Source organism: Penicillium lagena, assembly GCF_028827675.1.
Source record: "Penicillium lagena strain IBT 129212 chromosome Unknown utg000003l_segment0_segment0, whole genome shotgun sequence".
NCBI lineage: Eukaryota > Fungi > Ascomycota > Eurotiomycetes > Eurotiales > Aspergillaceae > Penicillium > Penicillium lagena.
In genome coordinates this window covers 196,854-216,968 of record NW_026623224.1, presented here as the reverse complement: position 1 = coordinate 216,968, position 20,115 = coordinate 196,854, and the positions used below count along the sequence as shown (strand labels likewise).

At 48.3% G+C, this 20,115-nt stretch overlaps 6 protein-coding genes across 6 annotated transcripts; 5 read left to right on the top strand and 1 right to left on the bottom strand.

Annotated features, from left to right (window-relative positions):
• Nucleotides 1-2,558: 2,558 nt before the first annotated feature.
• N7510_005228 (uncharacterized protein) lies at nucleotides 2,559-4,834 on the top strand (the record flags this gene model as incomplete). The annotated part of the gene is made up of 5 exons (XM_056977154.1): nucleotides 2,559-3,027; nucleotides 3,080-3,590; nucleotides 3,650-4,219; nucleotides 4,443-4,518; nucleotides 4,640-4,834. The coding sequence occupies 5 exons, from the start codon at nucleotides 2,559-2,561 to the stop codon at nucleotides 4,832-4,834; spliced, it is 1,821 nt and encodes a 606-aa protein (XP_056833186.1).
• A 314-nt stretch (nucleotides 4,835-5,148) lies between these two features.
• N7510_005227 (Monooxygenase FAD-binding) lies at nucleotides 5,149-6,759 on the bottom strand (the record flags this gene model as incomplete). Its single annotated transcript, XM_056977153.1, has 7 exons — nucleotides 5,149-5,186; nucleotides 5,242-5,570; nucleotides 5,621-6,359; nucleotides 6,414-6,471; nucleotides 6,525-6,601; nucleotides 6,661-6,665; nucleotides 6,713-6,759. 7 exons carry the CDS (start codon nucleotides 6,757-6,759, stop codon nucleotides 5,149-5,151), a joined length of 1,293 nt encoding a protein of 430 aa, XP_056833185.1.
• Nucleotides 6,760-8,576: 1,817 nt separating this feature from the next.
• Nucleotides 8,577-9,755, top strand: N7510_005226 (uncharacterized protein; the record flags this gene model as incomplete). Its single annotated transcript, XM_056977152.1, has 5 exons — nucleotides 8,577-8,617; nucleotides 8,679-8,935; nucleotides 9,002-9,090; nucleotides 9,156-9,557; nucleotides 9,618-9,755. The coding sequence occupies 5 exons, from the start codon at nucleotides 8,577-8,579 to the stop codon at nucleotides 9,753-9,755; spliced, it is 927 nt and encodes a 308-aa protein (XP_056833184.1).
• A 777-nt stretch (nucleotides 9,756-10,532) lies between these two features.
• On the top strand, nucleotides 10,533-12,562 carry N7510_005225 (uncharacterized protein; the record flags this gene model as incomplete). The annotated part of the gene is made up of 3 exons (XM_056977151.1): nucleotides 10,533-10,954; nucleotides 11,006-11,951; nucleotides 12,086-12,562. 3 exons carry the CDS (start codon nucleotides 10,533-10,535, stop codon nucleotides 12,560-12,562), a joined length of 1,845 nt encoding a protein of 614 aa, XP_056833183.1.
• A 472-nt stretch (nucleotides 12,563-13,034) lies between these two features.
• On the top strand, nucleotides 13,035-13,994 carry N7510_005224 (uncharacterized protein; the record flags this gene model as incomplete). Its single annotated transcript, XM_056977150.1, has 1 exon — nucleotides 13,035-13,994. One exon carries the CDS (start codon nucleotides 13,035-13,037, stop codon nucleotides 13,992-13,994), a length of 960 nt encoding a protein of 319 aa, XP_056833182.1.
• Nucleotides 13,995-16,075: 2,081 nt separating this feature from the next.
• On the top strand, nucleotides 16,076-17,877 carry N7510_005223 (uncharacterized protein; the record flags this gene model as incomplete). Its single annotated transcript, XM_056977149.1, has 3 exons — nucleotides 16,076-16,420; nucleotides 16,654-17,227; nucleotides 17,294-17,877. The coding sequence occupies 3 exons, from the start codon at nucleotides 16,076-16,078 to the stop codon at nucleotides 17,875-17,877; spliced, it is 1,503 nt and encodes a 500-aa protein (XP_056833181.1).
• Between the last annotated feature and the right edge of the window lie 2,238 nt (nucleotides 17,878-20,115).

Genomic DNA, 20,115 nt, shown 5'->3' with positions numbered 1-20,115 from the left:
CGGATCAAAAAAGGTCTAGAATCTTCTTCTTCGATCATCTCTTCACCAACCAAACGGGAGATTGAGAGGACCCATGAAATGACCATAAAAGTGGTCCATCGTCATATTTTTCTTCAGAATCGCTGCGACCAATTGGAGGCTTCTAATAAGAAACAGATTAAGAAACGAGCAATCAAGCATAAGTTTACTAGCCAGAGGGGTATTTTCGGGAGTCGGGAGGATGGTCAGGATGATGTGGTTGTTGAGGATGATAGTGAGAGTGAAGATATATCTTTGCCAGATGTGCCTAAAGAACCACCTACAGAACCTGCTTTACCCTCTATGCCTATAGTTAGGCGGCAGGTCACCTGCTCTGGATGTGGGATTAAAGGTCATACCTATGTTAAATGCCCTACACGTATTAAATAGCAAAATTTGAGTTATTTTTGTGGTATTCGTCGTGGTGAAAAATTGACGGTTTTTTGATTTTTGGTGGGGCCGCTCGGTCAATGCGGTCGCTCGGGCAATACGTTATCACGTTACGGGAAAATTTGGAAGCCTGTGGATGGTTTTGTAGATTCAGATCCGGAAAGCCGATTTCTGCTGCAAGCATGGTGATATCGATGAACTGGATTTCAACCCGCCTATCTGTATGCCAGTCCGGAAGAAGAACTTCATGTCCATCTTCGTCTATTGGCAAGCTGAGTCCGCACACTTTGGCATAGGAGTTGTATTTTAAGACGGTCGCGGAATATCCTCCGGGTGCCATACAAATATCAAGAGCCTGGGAGATGTATCGTCTTGGAAGGAGGTAGGATAATTCTCTCTCTGGCCTGAATCTGATCGCCAATTTTCATCATCATCCGGTAGAAAGATTTCTTTTGCGTTTCACTAGGACATGCAGCGCGTGCTTTCTGGTTTCTAAAATATACATCTGCTTCAGGGCTCCGCAATGAACATCTTTGAGTGTTGCTCCGTGCTCAACTAGGGCTTGTGAGACAGATATCTGCTCACGTAAAAACGAATGTAGTAGCAGCTGGCAACGTGGAAGGTGGTGTAACCCCTCAATAGCTTGGTTTCGCTGATCGACATCGCATGTGGCCATATTTCTTACTAACCACATAACACCATCCAACTGGAACGCATGACGCGTACGTTGGCATGTTGCACATAACTGCAAGAAATCCCAGAAGCCAAGATTATGAGCAACAAGAATGAGTATTTCCTCGGGCAAAGACGAAAGAAAATCCATTCCAAATGGAAATTAGCTGGAGTGCGATGCTTGGGCACTTTGCATAAGTTTAAATGGCCAAGGCGGTGAGTAAACCTGCTCAGGAAATCGCAGAAACCGTAGCATTTGAAATGCAGGCAGGGTATAACAGATGCTCAATATATCAGAAAGTGCATTGAAAAATGTCGACATCCACGGCAGTAAGTACTTGCTGCAATTCTGCGAGCCGACTCTCGGAGAGTTGCCGCGTTTTCTGGGGGTTCTTTTGGTTTATCGCCCTATCGGCCGATCTCACTCGGCTTATCGGCAGACTACCTTCGTCCCTTCTTCGTCCCTATTCAAGCCTTATCGGCCATCGGCCATTGGCTACCGCCCTTGGCACATGGTTCAGTCGATGTTGCGATTTTGCCTTTTGCTGAATCAGGTCGTCGAGGCTGCGCGGATCCATCATTTTTCGGTTTGGCGGTACCCGCCCACTGTAGCCGGGCCCTCACCGCTCTCGCTGGTGAGGGCCCTCCCCAGCACAATTATATTTCAGCGTAATTATAAGTGTTGTAGTTCAGAGGAATTGTTAATAATATTATTTCCGAGGGGATACAAGAGGCTATATATACAACATAGAGTCCAAGTTGATTAGAAATCAACTTGGTTCTTCGTATAGATATTGCAGGAATTATTTCCGATGTTGCGGCTTTGTTCCTGAGCACCACGTGCCTCATATCACAACAATTACGACGGGGAGGCTCCCCAACTCCTAGCGCAGTTGGGATACAGACTTAGCGCTAGGTACAGGAATAACCACATATGAAGCAGCGTATCATGTGATTAGGGTTTGAAAGAGCATTTCGATGTTTCCGACATAGAAGGCACCGTTATCGCCACTATAACATTCTCTTAAAGAGATAAAGTCTGAAATACAACAGAACTAGGATGCATCGGGACACGACTTCTTAAAAACATACTCGCCCCCAAGTCGGACCCCCAACTGCTGCACGCGGTGTAGGGTCCGACTTGGGGGCGAGTACTTGGGAGAGGCCTTGAATCTACCGGAATTTGCCGGAGATAGTCGGGATGATGCACCTTGGTTCACAAAACTATAAATTACACCACTTACTCTAATAAAAACTCTAGAGTGGTCTATTCCACCTTACTCTGGACACCATAGGGGATTTGATGCCATAGTACGCTGATATTTTATCCATGGAATCTGTGGAACACTAGTCTAAAGCAGCTAGCCGAAGGACGTGCCTCGTCTCCGAGAGTCAAGGTCAATCACGGAAGCAAACTGAGAACTGCTAAATACACTCGAACAAAGCTCTTGCTAAAGTTTATAACAACGAATGGTGATATGACTTCTGCAAGGGGCAGCGTACCACGGCGTCAGAGGACTTTTCACTTTGTGAATGCGCACCCGTTTTCAGACACCGAAAGCTTTGAGACGCGTCATTTTCTTCGGTCACATGTGGGCAGCTGGGTCTGGCAGCAGATCAAACAGAAATCCACGATATCAGAAACTGATGAGCCTAGGGAGCGTTCTCAATGTGCCAACCTCTCTACAAACAATCCCGATTGGACTAGCGTCGAAGATATAGGCGATGTACCTGGATCATCTACAACGAAGGGCGCCCAGGATAGTGGCGGAGGAGTTGCTCTCATCACGAGCGAAAATACACTGCATGGATCGGATTCGCATCCATCTAGGTCGTTGTATACGCCGCTATGTACGATTGATCATATCGGCAATGCTACGTTGGACCCGTTCCAGACGTTCTCGTCAGATTTCGACCCTATGCTTGTCAATTGGTGCAACATATATAGTTCGTTCGATACTTTCGCCACAGATCAGTACAAACACTAATATCTCTACAGATCTGACGGTCTTATGGCCTGGTCTCATACCGAGCTCCCCGAAAGGCTGCAAAAACTCGGCCATATCGCGTTGGTTTCAACTATCTTGGCATGAACCTACCCTTTTTACCACCTTCCTATTCAGTGCAGTATTTCACTACCAACAATTGCGTTTGCGCAATGAAAGCAAGCACGGTAATATGCATACACCTCTGGAGAGGAAGGTCCTAGAACGTTTTGAGTTCGAGTCGATTAAGAGGGTCAAACAAGCGATCCAAGATACGACCCGAGCTGTCAGCGATGCAGTTATTCTAAGCGTCGGTTGCCTGGCGAACAATAGACGAGACGAGTTGCTTAGGGATGAGAACACAAACTCCCCGTTTGAACCACCCTTGCGAAACCTGCAGTGGCTGGATATCTACGGAAGCCTATCACCAAATGACATCCATTTATCCGGCCTCGCGCAACTTGTCGGTCTGCGAGGAGGACTGCAAAACATTGACCTTTCTGCGCTCGCCCCAATTCTTTGCTGGTAAGCATATCATATGCCAGTTGATTGATAGGATCGACTATACTAACATCTCAATATAGCTCAGATATTTTGGCTTCCAGCAAGATCTTATCACACCCCAAATTTCCCTTTTGTCCACTACAAGGAGACCAGAACCATACACTACAAAGCCAGCTTGGCTTCGGATCGGCCGATCTGGAAAATGGATTTATGCAGCTGTGTCATATTGGATTCACAGCGCAGCTGGCCGAGGTCTTACAGGCCGCGAAAAGTTACATTTCTATCGTCAAAAGATATCACGAGGGATGTATAGTTCAACCTGACTTGCGCCAAATCAGCGACCAGCGCAACCTTGTACAATACCACCTCCTCGCTCTACCATCAGCGGAGCACCTTGGTCAGAGCTTTGCCTATTGTTCTTCAGTTTACGAGATCGCTCGCCTCGCCGGACTAATCCTCGGCGTTGGCGTGATTTTTCCACTGCCTGCTGAGACATCGCCGTTTTCGTCCCTTATAAAGCTCTTGCAGATTGAGCTACAACGACGGTCCATCTTCAAATCGAGCTGGTGTACACCGGATGTGGTCAGGGTGCTCATTTGGGCCCTAATGTTGGGTGGTATAGCGGCGAAGGGCTACCCTGAGAGGCCATGGTTTGTTGCTGTGCTCCGTAAGGTTGCTGTGCATTCTGGTCTATGTCGATGGCAAGATCTTAAGCAAGTTCTAGAGCTCATGGTATGGCTTGACACCGCCTGCGACCGCGCAGGGAAACAATTATGGGACGAGATGAACGGAACAGTCAGAAGCTGTCCGGAATTAGGATCAGGTCCTGCTTAGATTAGTAGGTGGTGTAAAACTCCGTCTGACTTTGCACAGTGATCTGGAGGGTCTTGTCATGGACCGCGAAGTCCGCGCTCTCCATGGCCAGTTCGTCACTGTCAACTACTCCAAGGTTTGTTAATCTGCACCAACGACTTGATCGATTAGCTAATCACATATTCTCCAGCTCCTCTACAACGGCCTCTATTTCTCCCCAGCGCGAGTTCCTCGAGTCATCCATCGCCGCTTTCTAGAAGTCCGTGAACGGCCAGGTACGCTGCCGCGCCTACAAGGGCACCGTCTCCATCATGGGTAGCTCCTCCGAGACCGAGAAGCTGTACGACATGTCCGAGTCCAGCATGGACGAGATTGGCGACTTCTCGCCCGCCGAGACCACCGGCCTCATCACCGTGTCAGCCATCCGTCTTAAGAAGTACGGCCAGATGTAAGGCCGATGCTGGTGAGATGTAAAAAGAAAAGGCGACCAAATTCTGAACTTCACCTGTTTGGAAGTGCCATATGTTGACCGTCACTGGCGTCCACCCCTCGAACACACGTATGGAGTGTATCTACGCTTACCCATGCCTGGTGTATTTGAATGTGTTGATGTATAATGGGATAGCAAAATTGCAATGCTGCGGGAGTCCTCTAATGTGCTTCGTAGAACCAGACACATGTCTCCTCTGCCTAAATATCCACAAGTAAGCTTGAATAACTATATGCGTTGTCGCTGAGATGTTTCGTCAAGTGATTGGTTTGCGCATCACACATTCGCATTGAGCTTGACGTTGTCTTGCAGTTCTAGTCAGCCCAAATTAGCACTCAACAAACAGCGAGGCAACCAAAAAAGACTCACCATTCCAAGCATCCAGAGCCGCCTTCCCAGCATCCCATCCCCAGAAAAACTTCTGCGTCTCACGATCTGACCATTTATCCGGGGTTTTCCCTCTGGCCGACGCGCGGAATTGCTCGTCGCGGGCCTTCTGCTCCGGGCCATCGGGTAAGTGTAACGTGATACGATTCTCGGAGCCTGATTGCTGCACAGTCTCTGCGCGCTGCTTCCGCGATTTCTCATATACTTGCAAGGCCCGTGGGATGTCGCGGTGGGATGTGATGGATGACAGCACAACGCCGAGCGCGGCGGCATCTTCGACGGCTTGGGCAGCACCCTGTGCAACATACGGACTAGAGGAGGGATTAGTGGACACACAGAGTTCGGAGCAAAGAATACATACAGCATTGCATGGCATGCATCACCGAGGAGAGCGACTGGTCCCCGGATCCATGTCCTTAGGGGGCGGTGCAGACACAATTTCCACTCGAGAACTTCAGCGTCATGCACCAGATCAATGAGCTTCCGCACTCTCGAGTCCCATCCTTCATAGCTATCGACCATAGCCTGCTTCGAGCCCTTGGTAGTCCACGACTCCTCCACTTGCTGTCTGTCCAGATGAAGCAGCACGACATTGTACAGCTCATGCTTGCGCACGGGGTACCCGACAATATGCCTCCCAGGCCCCAACCAACGAGTCGCCTGTGGCTCTTCAATCAATGTCTTCAGCTCCGCATACTTCTCCATCACGCTACGGGGCAACATAATCCGGTACGCCGCGTCACCCGTGGCAATTGCTTTGGTGGACGAGTCCTGCAGCAGGTGCTCGCGCACAGTGGACTTGATCCCATCTGCGCCGATGACTACGTCGCCTCGCACAATTGAGCCGTTGGCTAGTGTCACAGAGGCAGGGTTGAATTGCACACTTGTGACGGCGGAGTTCTCGCGTAGCTTCACGTTGTCCAGTTCCAGTGCCTTGGCGATCAGGGCGTTGTGCAGGTCTGCGCGGTGCAGGACAACTTGTTGACCGAAGGTCTTGTTCACTGGTATTGTGCCTAGAAGGCTGCCGTCTTGCCATCGTCGTACGTGGATGTGCTCCAGTACCACGTCTTTGGCGTGGATCAGGTCCGAGATGCCCCAACCTAAATTGCGTCGTGAGCGAGATTCCCGCAGAACATGGGGCCACCATTTCTTACGGTCAAAGAGTCGCAGCATGTTCGGCGAGACTTGGATCTCGGCTCCCACTTCCATGAGCTGTTTCGAATTTGGTTTGCAACCATTCATTGTGAAGAGTGTGGTATTTCTACCTTTGGCGCCGCTTCCAGAACCACCACACGATGCCCTCGCAAGCCCAGCGTCAGGGCTGCGGCCATGCCGCCAATGCCTGTGCATTGATTGTCAGTTAAGTCATGTCTTTACATGCTCCTTTGAAAAAGAACTTACCAGCACTAGGAAATATCAGCACAAGTTCAAATCCATGGCAGGGAAGACATACCCGACTACAATCACATCCAGCGGCAATTTTGCCCGTGGCGCCGCCATGCTGGTCCTGTGTTCAATTACAATAGAGAGAATTTTTATATGCAGCGGATAGTTGAGGAAACGAAAATTTCTGGCAACGATCGATCAAGATCAATGCTAGCCCTGGAATTGCACGATATTTCAAGAAATTCGCCTCAGACTCGGTCGTCCGAAGGTTCTGCCGTCCCACCCGTGTTCACAGCAGAAGAACGGGGAAACAATACTGGATTCAATTTGGTACGTAAGACACAATGATAGTGCGCGTCCCCTTTCACAGCCCCATCTCCACAGGATCAGATATCGAGTCTGTGCTGCCGTCATGTGTTAAAATTTAAGGATTGATCGGCCTCGGTGACTGCGGGGAATCAGTGGCATAGATCAAGAAAATACAGAACAGCTACGCAGATGAACGTTGCAAAGCGATCTCCACCAAATCTACATGCAAACTCCGAAAAAACCCGAAAAACAATTGAGTCTTTTGATGTTCAGTGTGGCGTGTTGCCGGAGCCCGAGAGAGTCGGCTATCGGGGGAGTGTGGCCCATCGGCTGGCTCTTTAGTCCGCCATCATCTGCCGACCAGCGCCCAGAAGCAGTAACCATCAACCCTTCCTCCCCGATGACTCTCATCCAGGGCGTCGTTGTCTAGCCCACCCAGCCTGGCGTTCACAGCAAATCTTCGATTCGAGCTTTGCCGATAGTGCGAGATGTCGCACAAAGATATCTGGTCTTGCATTGACGCCCGGACCGGATCACGGAAAAGGAGAAAGTGTAGAGGAGTACTGTGATGACCAGAACGAGTGTATTCCTGGTAAAGAATTAAGGGTGAGTCAGCGACATAAATGTCAGGTGGTAGGCCATAAAAGGTTAAAGAAGCGAGAATTATGCTAGTGCAGTTTTTGAGTTGTAAAACGCGGTTATATTTGCGGTTAACCACAAAGGTGCGGGTTTGGTTTTGGTTTTCAAAGTGGTAACTGAGAACCGTAATAGCGGTTTTGCCGTAGTCTTTTAACGCATTCATGGTAATAAGGGCCAAAGCCACAATCGATTGCTAGCGCATCTATCGATAGAGAAAGGACTCGATGGAGAGGGAAGGGAGAGAAGGCGCTTCAGCAAGGCAAAGAAAATGGGAAATGTAGGTCATGTGAGTATGACGTGACCCAAATAGGCAACAGAACAAACGAGGCCTTTACAGTCGAGTCTTCCTTCTCAGGCCTCAGCCTGTACCAGTGCCTAAAACTAAATATAGGCCGCTTCTAGCGAAGAGCTCGAGAGAATCGGCCAAGCTAGTGTGTTGTTATCCCATCTACAGTACCTGGGGGGCCTTCCCTAAAAAGAAGATCCCCCACAGTGGGCCTTCCCTAAAAAGGTCCCCCACAGTGTTAAAGTTTTATCTGTACCGCGATATCTCATTTACGTAGGCTCTTGAAATTTACGATATGCCAAGCAGAATATTTCAGTCAAGATTGGAATCCTCCTTCTAGTGGGGTCCATAGAAGTTCTGAGACTTTCCTGCAACGTGTAGAAATATGGTGGATTCAAAGCCAATGGGATTAGTCCAGGATTGAACGTGATCGTCTTACTGATTAACTATTTTAAAAAAGGAATATGGAGTGAATTTGAGAGAGTTAATGTGCCGCTCTACCGGTCTCGTCCCTGGCCAGATCGATGAAAGACGCCCAGGCAACAAAATTACCTTGTGTACGGAGTATGGGTCAGCGGGAATTGATTTGAGACAATAACGGCCAGTTAGTTAGGACCTGCTTGAACTTATATAAATGATGTATTTAGTGAATTAATTCTACTCATAAAACTGAGCTCACAATCTTATTCAAAATACGATGTTGGAAATGGAAGAAGCTTTAAAGTACGTGCTCGTCCGGTAGCTTGCACTACCTATCCATAATGTTGCTTCTTATGCTAACTTTTCACCATGTACGTAGAAATGCCTTTTCTTTGCCGGTCATCGAGCGGTACAAAGAGGTTATCCGTTCAGAGAACCAGTCTGAAGTAATCGAACACCTCCCCTGCGGACCCTCTGTTGGGTGGTTCGGTGCCAAATCTGCTAAGAAGGTGCTTGCTTATATCCATGGCGGCGGCCTCGTGATGAATGGCTCCGTAATGCAAGTGGGGTTGGCCTATAATGCATACAAGCTTCGGGGTCCTGACAAGGATACAGCGGTGGCATTACTGGCATACGGTATGAAACTTAACATATGAACACCTTGTATCTTATAGCACATGCTGATCGTTGACTGTCATACAGATACCTGTCCTGTAGCACCCTACCCCACACAACTAAGGCAAACTGTCGCTTTCATACAGCACTTGTTGAAGGACCACGATCCTGAAGATGTTAGTTACGCTGCTCCTTATCTAGCCTATGATTCGTATGTATCATTGAAGTAACATGCGGACAGATCGAGTTGTTCGGGGAGAGTGCTGGTGGGACACTGATTCTAGCTCTCCTCCTCCATTTTTCTCACCCACATCCGGCGGTCGCACCGTTCTCTTTACCATCCGGCCACCGGCTAGGACGGACACTACTCATCTCTCCGTCTGCGCCGGTAGTGACATCAGCAGCATCTATGACTGAGAATATTGGCAAAGACACTATTACTCCTGATATGCTTTCGAATTTGTGGGCCGCGATTGAAGCTCACCACGATCCTGAGGTCGAACTAGTCAATCATTGGCTAACACCGGCTATTGTATTGGATAAGAGCTGGTATGAAGACTTGCCGATTGGAGGGATCACAATCCTCATTGGGGCGTTGGAGCTCCTGCGGGACGATATAATTAAGGTTGCAGGTGTCATCAAGGTAGGAAAGCTCTGTTCAAATAACAATAGTGTGTGGTCCCCTGACACAAACTGTCTATAGGAGAAACATACAAGCAGCGTCGACATCCAGATATTCCCCAATGCGGGACACTGCCTCTTTCTTGTGGAGAAGATGTTGGATTTACCACGTTCTGATTACTCATTAGCCATTGATAGGTGGATTGGCGAAGCGCACTAATAATTGGGAGGCTGATAGATTTGAATTAAGGTTAAAATTATTTGTATGTGGGAAATCAGAGGCTGATCAAGGGTGGAAAAACATTGAAATACGATCTCTATGGTCTCCATGAAACGGGAAAACTTCTTCTACTCGCCCGACGATAGAATGAACAATTGAACCTCTCAAACCTTCATCAAACAAAGTGTTACCATGTATTTGAAGAATGGGTTTCTAATTTCGCTACCTTACAGTTTTCTCACGCATCATGTTCGATCTGACAAGTATTGGTGCACTTACTACCCAAGCTGCAAAAACTACACAGCGCGGTATGCTTGCTCTCTTCGAGGTTATTCAAGCTAGTGAGCGCACAGACGAACTCATGAAAGATCTTTGCATTCAATTACTCCCTGCAAAAAAGGCTTTGGGGAGTACTACATCGGAGGCAGAGGGTGCAAATTCTCGTGAACTCAAACTAAACTTTGATCCATAGCGGCATATCTTTATCGGCTCTTTTGAATTGCCTAGATGGTTTCGGAGCACAAGAGGGTCAGATTCTCATCATGCATTTGCACCCGTGGCAACGATCGCAACCATTTTTCCCAATGAAATTGGTACTAGACGATAGCGCCCGTCGTCACTTAAAATTTGATCAAATTCTTAGAGCCGTAGGGCCCCTAGTCGGCGAGATATTTCAAGAAAACGGTTTTGCCAAGAAAGAGATGTTTTTCTAACGCACACTTCCAAATTTTAGCTTTACTTCCTTAACAAGGCCAATTGGAAACTTGAGAGGGCAGCATGTCCTTGTCGGGAATGGAGGAGACACCGCCATTTGATAATTTTCAATCGAAAGTAAAAAATCAACTACATGTACGAAAGATTTGCGAGGGGGATGAAGAACAATCGTCAACGGACATTATTTCCCTTCCGGCTGAGTTGCTATACCACATACTGAACTATCTGCCCGTGAAAGATCTCATTTCATTCACATTTTGTCGATGGGATATTTTTCAAGCCCTCGTCGACTTCCTGAAAGCTAAAATTGGACCGGCACTCCGAAATCTCAATGTTCTCGTGGCACGGTTTAACGAGAAAGATTCGCCAAAATATTGGCTACGAGAGATAGTACAGAACTCCACCAGATCCGAACAGTCGATACTACGGGACTTCGATATCCTCGCAGCGCTGTTTGAAGAGAGAGAATGGCCTGGAAAAGTGCTGTGAGATATCTTCCATGCGTGTGTCAGTCTTAAACTGCCAATATTCCACAGCTGTCTTCATTGTGGATTCAAGGAAGTGGCCAGTCATTATTTGCAGCAAAGCCCCGTCTCAGTACGGACGCTTCAGAGGCGATTACAGGCCTGGGAAGTTCGAAGAGCGCCGAGCATTGTGTATAATGAGGCTATACAGACCCGCATCGCCACGCTATGTACCCAAGCCGCCCTTACCACGAGTGAGATCCTCGAAATTCTATCGAATGAAGGCACTCCGATATCCCCTCGCACCCTCTGGACTATTCGCTGTCAACGGTTAGGAATACGCCTTCGTATCGATGACCCTGAAGAGCAGCAGCAGCAGGAGGGAGAGGTCGAAGCTATACTGGCCGATCAGCTCGGGAAGGGGCATATTGAAGGCTACGGAAGAGGGCATCTGTATACCTATCTTCGCCGGCATAGATATGTCTATGCGAGAGACCGGATCTTCAAGATCTGGTGTGCTCTTCGCCCAGATGCCCTTCAGCGTCGCTCGCTTGGTCTTCAGCGCGCCCGGGGGTCGTATACTGTGCCTGGGCCGAATTTTGTCTGGCATATTGATGGGTATATGAAGCTCCAGCCATATGGAATTGAGGTCTATGCCGCTATCGATGGTTACTCCCGCTATATTGTCTGGATCTACGTCGGTATAAGTACACGCACCGCGGTGAGCGTACTCCGCCAGTATCTCGATACCCTCTCTGTGCGTCGATTCCAGCCACGAGCTATCCGCGCCCACCTTGGCACCGAGACACACCTCATCGGCGATGCCCACTGGGCTCTCCGGCGAGCTATCGACCCAGATATTCGTCATGAGGAGTGCTGGTGGTACGGCCGGAGTGTCCAGAACCAGCGCATCGAGTCTTGGTGGGGACAGCTCTCTGGGTCAAATAACTTCGTCTGGCGGAAGTTATTTCGCTATCTACAGGATAGTGGCTTTTTCACATCGTCAACCGCCGACCAGGTATGTATACGATGCCTTCGTACGATGCCCTTTGTGCGATGCCCACTGATGCCCACTGATGCCCACTGATGCCCACTGATGCCCATCGTGCGATGCCTTCGAAGTGAGCGCTCGCTAACCACTCTACTATCTAGATTGCCCTTCTCGCTGTCTATATGCCGTCGGTACGCTCGTCGATTGAAGAGTTTGTTGAGACCTGGAATACCCATCGCATCCGCCGGCAAAAGAATCGCCCAGATAGCGTCCCTGGTAAACCCTGGATGCTCTTCCACCACCCACAGGTCCAGGACTTCAAGAAAGGGGTTGATAGAGTCATATTAAGTGGTCTACATGAGGGCATCTGTGGAGATTGGGATGCTGATGAGTATCTACCAGCTGAGACGCTCCAGTGGTGCCGTGCTCAGCTATACCAGCAGCTTAACTTCGATCCTGTCCAGCCACCACCACGGGAGAGCGATGCTCAGCCATATATACTAGTCTATCTTGAGCTTCGCCGGCTTGTGACTAACCATATTGAGTCTGGTGCACTACCAATACTCGCTGTGAGCGCTCGGCCTACCGGAGGATACAACTGGGTGCCGCCAGGGCAACTAGCTGAGGCGTACGACTAAGGTCTAGCCGGGGAGGACCTCGCCGCCGGGGAGATGCCTATACGCCCAGGGCCCAGAGCAACTACTTGAGGCCAAGATATGGCTAGAGCAGCTAGCCGTTGATAGCGTGGATGGCGTGGATGGCGTAGATGGCGGGATGGCAGTATATAGGCCAGTTCACAATTGATATGCAGTTTGCATGCGGTTTACATGCAGCAAGGAGGTTAGTCCTAATTGCAATACGATAGGGTGCATTCTATATTCAAGTTTACTCGACGTTGATACCTCATCTAATATTAAATCGCTCTATTAAGGCGTCCTCTTTATATCGTCAACTACCCTCTTTTCATCTACAATTCTTTCATTTTTTGGCCTACTAGCCTTCCAACCACCAACCTTCCAACCACCATTATGCCTCACCGGCCTTCCAGCATTCCTTCTCACACCGAATACTATGATCTCACTACATCTTCGCCGCCGGCATACCCCCATTATGAGCGGGAGATCTCGCAGCGGAGCTCGCAGCATATATCAAGCTTCCCTAATCGCGAGTACATACAGCCGGCCTATACGCAGGAGCGCGCACAGTACATACCAGGCCAGTTCCTCCAGCGTATTACCGCCGCTGCCCGAAACCAGCGCATTCAGCGGCCAGCCCCAGACTCCGTCAACTTCATCCCGAGCTACTTCATCCCGAGCATCTGATGAGCATCTACGGGCTCGTCTTTACTTCTGGCTATGGCGGAAGGATGCTCCGAAGAGGGCGGATAGGGAACCACAGAGCTTTGGGGGCGTCATATCCCATCCGCTCAATCGCTGCTTTAGCCAGTCGTTCGAGCACTTTATAAAGAAGGAGCTCCTGCCAGCGCTTGATACAGACCTCGAGCAGTATTCACCAGAGCCAGGCGATGTATACAAGCTAGCGCTCGAGTTCACGAAGAAGCCAGTACAGCCAGTATTCCTATCTCCAAAGCACACTAAGGAGATACATACTACTGAGCTCTACGAGTTGTTTCACAAGAGGGGCGGCGCCGAGCGCGATATCAATATTGTCATCGTTCGGAAGGAAGTGGAACAAGAGCCAGATCTTCGACCAGACCAGGTCAAGCAGGAGCCGGGTGCCCGCGATGCCCGCCATCCACGCAGTAAGAGCGTTAGGTCGTCTTGCTTCAGTTGGCCAGACGAGATCGTCGACTATTCAGACCTCGCTACTCGTCCAGCCCGCCTCAAAACCCCAGTCGACGACGTCGATGTTTCTGACCTCGATGATCCAGCTATCTTCTTTAAGAAGAAAGACCCAGCGCCGCCGGCGAGAGAACCTACCCCAGACATACCACCAGCACCAGCACCAGCACCAGCACCAGCACCAGCACCAGCACCAGCACCAGCACCAGCACCAGCACCAGCACCAGCCAGGTCATCAGCCAGGGCACCGCCGTCGCGCCCCCCCTAAACGCCGTCGGGCGGTTTCATCCACAGTATCGCCGCCCCAGACGCGGCGCCGGGTTCGAGATCGGCTTCAGGGGGATGGGGAGGGCGAGGTTCGGCGTGATAATGTGATATCAGGGCGCTCTTGATGATGGTTAGGTGGATGGATGGTAGGCAAAATAGGTAGTTAGTTAATCGAATGGATTTGGCCTTCAAAACAGCCTCTGTTTTTCAAAGTAGTGGAAATGGAAGATTTGGGCGACCTGGGGCAGTGAAACTACCCTGGGCGAACTTTGTGAGAGGGAGAGTACCCAGCCTGTCATAGTAATTACTATGGGAGAGCATGTACACCTATTTTTGTATGGGTTAAGGGCAGACTTTGTGTGGCCGGGACTCGGGAGACCTTTGTGAAAAGGGCAGTACCTAGCCTACCATATTAATTACTATGAGAGCTCATGTACTCCTATTTTTGTACGGGTTGAGTTGAGGGCAGACTCTGGGTGGCCGGGAGACCTTTGTAGAATATGAGGTACTCAGTATACCATACAAATTACTATGTGGTATGGTGTACAACCCATTTTCAGACGATTAGATAATATTTTTGCCGGCAAAACGATTGGCTATAAAGTTTTGGCGGGCTCTGGCGACTATCGTCGCCCGTAGTCTGAGGAAGCCGCGGAGGATCTAAACGATCATCAATGCGAATCCTGCGACACAACTGCCGCAAGACGTACGTAGTCACTATTGCAGCCCTTGAAGCTGGGCTAGAGCTAGGGGTGAGCCTAGCATGCCTACAAGAGCCCTACATTGATAGGGAGTTTCGACACGGAGGATACCAGATATACTGGCCAGAAGCCGGGGCGCACAGGAACCGCCGGGCAGCCGTGGCTATCTGACGGGACTTGTTCGACAGAACGACGGTAGAAGCCCGAACAGACCTCATTAACCACCCATATCTTATGACGCTGGACATATGGGAGCTAAACCGGTCTAGGAAAAAGCTCGATGGACTCGAGTGATCAACTGCTGAGATAACTGGCTTGGGTCAGGCTATTGCTCGCAGGGGGATAGCGACAGGCAGAGGAGAGCTACAGAAGATGTGGGCTGGGACGAAGTCCTCGAGGGTAGGTGTCTAATCCTAGGGGACTTTAGACCTGGCACTCACCCTGACCCTCAAGGGACCCTTGGAGGGTCACCCGCAACGACCCTCAACGACCCGCATATACTACACCTTACCTATTTAGGACACATTATACCCTATTAGGCTAGATGACTAAGCGAATAGACACCTTAAAATGCCCAAAAAGGTATAGTTTAGGCTACAAAGTCACGTTTTTAGTTAAATTTTATCACGTGAGGACCCTCAGGGTCCGGAGGGTCACCCGCGGGTGAGTGCCAGGTCTAGGGGACTTCAATACCCATAACCAAATATGGAACCCCCCTGGCCAACGGTCGGACCAACGCAGGTCCCCTAAGAAGTCTGATAGAGGAGGTAGGCTTCTACATCAACAACGAACCAGGGGTCTCAACCAGACCAAAAACAACACCAGGGATCTCAATCATCGACCTTGCCCTGACCAGGGTCAATAATTTAGGGCTGTTCCCGATACGATATCGGGAGACTAAAATCCATGACGATAATTATCGCCCGATATATCGACTATTCGCCGATATTATCGTTAGTTAGCCGATCTTACTAAGCAAATAGCTAGTAGAAAATTTAGCTGAAGTTCAAATTCCACCCTCCCCCAATTCCAATTCCATTTCTAACTTCCATTATGACTTCCAATGAAAGAACTATGCGGAGGGTAGCTCGAATTGACTATGAATTGCTCAATGGTGGCCCTGATTCGCCTGATGGAGGGCTACTATCTGACCAATTGACTGAGTCTGATATATCTCAGTTTTTGCCAGTGGATCCTGATCTTCCCTCTACTGATCAAGAATCTCTTCTATTTTCAGATATCTTACCTCAAGAGTCTGCCTCCCAAACCTTCCGTCCGACGATCAAGAAGAAGCCTCGCCTAGCACCAACTACTAAGTGGATTTGGGACTACTTCTCTACAACTGAGGTATCCCGTGATAGAAAAGAGATCTGGGAATAAGATGAATAGAGATCGGGATATCTACTGTACAGTCATCGATGACAAAGGCCTACAATGTGATTGGAAAACTACAGATTCCCAAAGGTCTACATCGACCTCAAATATGCAGCGACATCTTTCAAAGCACTCTATTTTCCCCCCTCAAAGTTCGAAGCCAAAGAGTCAAGATATCCGGAAGGCCTTTAAAAAACAACAGAATCTATCAATTGAGGACTGTCTTGAGCGGAACCTTCTTCGATGGATCATTCAAGATAAGCAAGCCTTTCTTGTTATTGAATCTGAGGCTTTTCAGCAAATCTTTGAAGATATCCCAGGGATTTCTTTACCATGGACCTCTCGATCTACTGTGCGTCGTCGACTACAGGATCAATTCGAAATCCAACGATTAAGATTGAAGGAGAACTTAGCCAATACATGCAAAACAATTGCATTTTCCCTTGATATATGAATAAGCCAGAACCACTACCCTATTCTTGGGATTATTAGTATGTAATTGATTAATTGACTGATTAATTGACTGATTAATTGACTAATTCATTGACTAATTGATTAATTATTATAGGTCACTGGCTCATAGAGGATTTCTACTATCGCGAAGAGGTTCTCGAATTCTGTCAAATCTTTGGACCTCATACAGGGGAGAATATTGCTGCCACGGTCTATCAAACCTTGGTAGAATTAGATCTCACGTCAAAGTTGACTACAATCACTAGGGATAATGCCTCAAATATTCAGGAGATGGTTTCTGAGCTTCATTTCACTTTGAAAAAGAAATCTTTACAGCCAATTCGATTCCGTGGAGCTGATAGCTATATTCGCTGTCTAGCTCATATCCTAAACTTGATTGTCAAAGATATCCTTCGATCCTTAAAATCTGGAAGTATTTCAGAAGCTAATGAGATCTGTGATAATCTAGAATCGAATTCGACCTCTCTATCTTCCCAATCAGCATTATCTAGACTCCGGATTCTTGCTATTTGGATTTCGCGGAGCCCTCAACGGAGGCAGGAATGGAATTCGATCTGTGATGCAATGGAGCTTGATAATAAATTCATTGAGTGTGATGTGGAAACACGGTGGAATTCTACCTTTCGAATGCTTGATGATAGAATCAATGCTCAGCGTCAGATTAATCGATTTTGCTCTATACAAGGTAAGTACGCAATTAAACTATACAATTAAACTATGCAATTAAACTACTAATTAATTGATTAACTAGGTGAAATTCCTCCCTTTACTAATGCAGAATGGGAATGGCTTGGTCAGGTTCATAGGGCTCTGAAAACCTTTAATGACTTGACGAACTTGGTATCTATATCAAGGCCACAAATCAGTCTAACTGTCCCAATTTACTATGCGCTTCAGGATCTTTTAGAAGATACAGCCTTAGTGGGATACAATGATGATATTGCAAATGCAATGAGGGCAGGCATGAAGAAGTACCAAAAGTACTATGACTTTATGGATAACTCAGAGGCATATTATACAGCCTTAATCCTTGATCCCCAGGTCAAAGGTGACCTCATACTTCATGAGATCGAGGATCAAGAAGCTGCCCAGATGATTATACAAGAGACTCGTCGAATGCTGCATCTAAGATATCTACCACAGTCGATTCCCCAGTCGATTCCACAGTCGATTCCACAGTCGATTCCCCAGTCGATTCCACAGTCAATGCGAATGCGGATGCTTCATAAGCTCCAGCCTCAGGGATCTCGATTAGTTTCTGATATTAATCAGTACTTTGATAGTCCCCGGCTTACTATCATAGGGAAGGAGGATCCAGACTGGCTATGCAATTAGTGGCGCACCCATAGGGGTGAATACCCTCAAATGGCAGAGGCTGCAAGGGAATTTCTCGCGATCCCAGCTTCAGAGGTATCAGTTGAGAGGCTATTTAGTGCAGGGAGAGATCTTTTAGGAATTCGAAGGCTTAGTTTAGGGGTAGATACTATGAGGATGTTAATGCTAATGAAAGACCTTGTTTAGTCGAATTTATTGCTTTTATTACTTTTATTGCTTAGTTTTGTTAGTCAGTTGAATGAATTGATCAATTGATTAGTTGTATTATAATAAACTATTGAACTATTCGATACAGGGAATACATGCATAGATGATATATATATTCATGGTATATAGTAGTTATTACTGGTAGTTGGTGAAATGACTGGATGGCAGATCCCGGCCCTTCAGGCCGACCCACAAGCCCTAGACAACGCGAGACAGTCCTGGCAGGCCAACAGAAGAGCACAACTAGACGACACTTGCTCCGCTGACGACTTGGTGGAACGAATTGCGCAGTAAAAACAGACTGACATGTAGACGGTCTGAACCTCGCGGAGCGAGCCTACACTCTCCAGACGCAGTCAAGTTTCCTCAACACGAGGTCCGAGTTGGCCTCTAATGGCCGGCGCCTGGTGTCTGCCAACGGTTCAGCAAATGTCAGCAACAGTGTTGTGGCAGAGGACTTTAGACTCACAGCAAAAACCTTCGGGTCCATCCATGTCGGCGGCAGCTTCTGCGCCTACCAGTCAACTTGGACCATAGAATTGCAAAACATTAATTGAAAGGAAGACTCACTCCCTATTCCTGTTGACGAGGACATCGTAGCATTAATCACCGTTGCTGGCAAGCTGTTACTGACGTCGTGCACAGCAGTGAGGCCTCGAGAAACCACTCAAGCATACCATGGAAATTGGGTGCACAAGGCTTTGCGCTAACAAGTTCTGCCCCAATGTGTGGAGAGAGTGGCGTGTGACTTCACGAAGACAGGCGAACACCTAACAAGCCGTGGCGAGCTGCATATCCAGTCCCGTTATTGGCACGTTGCCACAATTCACAGGATTTCACCGGCCGCACGAGTCACTGGCGATATGCCGCGTGATTTGAAGCGGCGGGGCCGTAGCTTTACACCGGGGGCCATTGACAATGGCACCAGCCTGGATCCTCCCGGTTTCACTTTGGTGCGCACTCATCGATTCGCTGCAGTCCATTAGCTAGTAGATCGCCGAGGTATTTGATTACTCACGAGTGGGTGGCCAACAAATGATCTCGGCCTAGCAATGGATGTTGGCCCAATGGACGGATGGAACTCAATGAATGCTGTGCTCGTGCAAAGTAGCCCAATGTGCACGGATCTGGTTAATTCGTATCATCTTCAATGTCAATACAGTATCAGACAATGTCAGGCTAAGGTTCACATACCTGCGCCATGAATGGTCACACTGTTGCATCTTGGGAACAAATCTGGAGGCGGGATGGACAGTGGATCAGCTCAGTCAGCCAGCTATGGCGGAGAGTTCATGTTCGTACAGAAAAGACGTTTCGACCAGGTCGCCCAAATGAATGTCCTGCCTTCATCTCTGACCGGCAAGCATGGGGATGGCACAGAAGTATTGGTTGGGAATAAGAGCACATGGACCGCCTCGCTGGTACTGGCCGACTCGCATGAGTCTGGTGTATTCTATGCGTGTCAGTACAGTGGAAATGCCCAATATTAGCTAAAAGGAGAGGAACCTATCGGGTGTTGGGGTAGTCATGGAATTATCTTGTAGAGCAAAGGACTGGGGATTAGAGGAGGTATTTATAGACCTCTCAGCTGGTCTTGTCCCTCGCGTGCTCTGGTTGGTGGCAAACGTTGCAGGATATTTGTGGGTGCCTACCCTAACCCGGCCTGTTGAAAGCCATGTCTTCATTTTACCTCCATTATTTGAAGCGATATTTTTAATGCCCATTTTATATGGTCACCGAGAGAGACTAGCTAGGGTCATGCTGAGAGAGTGATGCTGAGTCAATCTATCGAGATGGTAACTATCGTTTAAGGGACGTTTATTGACGATCAAAATCCTCCGCGGTCTTCTAATTTGAGGCCTTGTGGTGCAAGAGGAGCTATTCAACTATCAGTAAAAAGCTCAGGTTTCAAGGGTTTGACTATCTTATGACTCTCATCTGTTCACGGTGAAACGTTGATTCGAGAACTCTTAAATCACTGAAAATTGCCTGCAATTTCATCAGTTGGAACCATAGACATTGTCTTCCTGT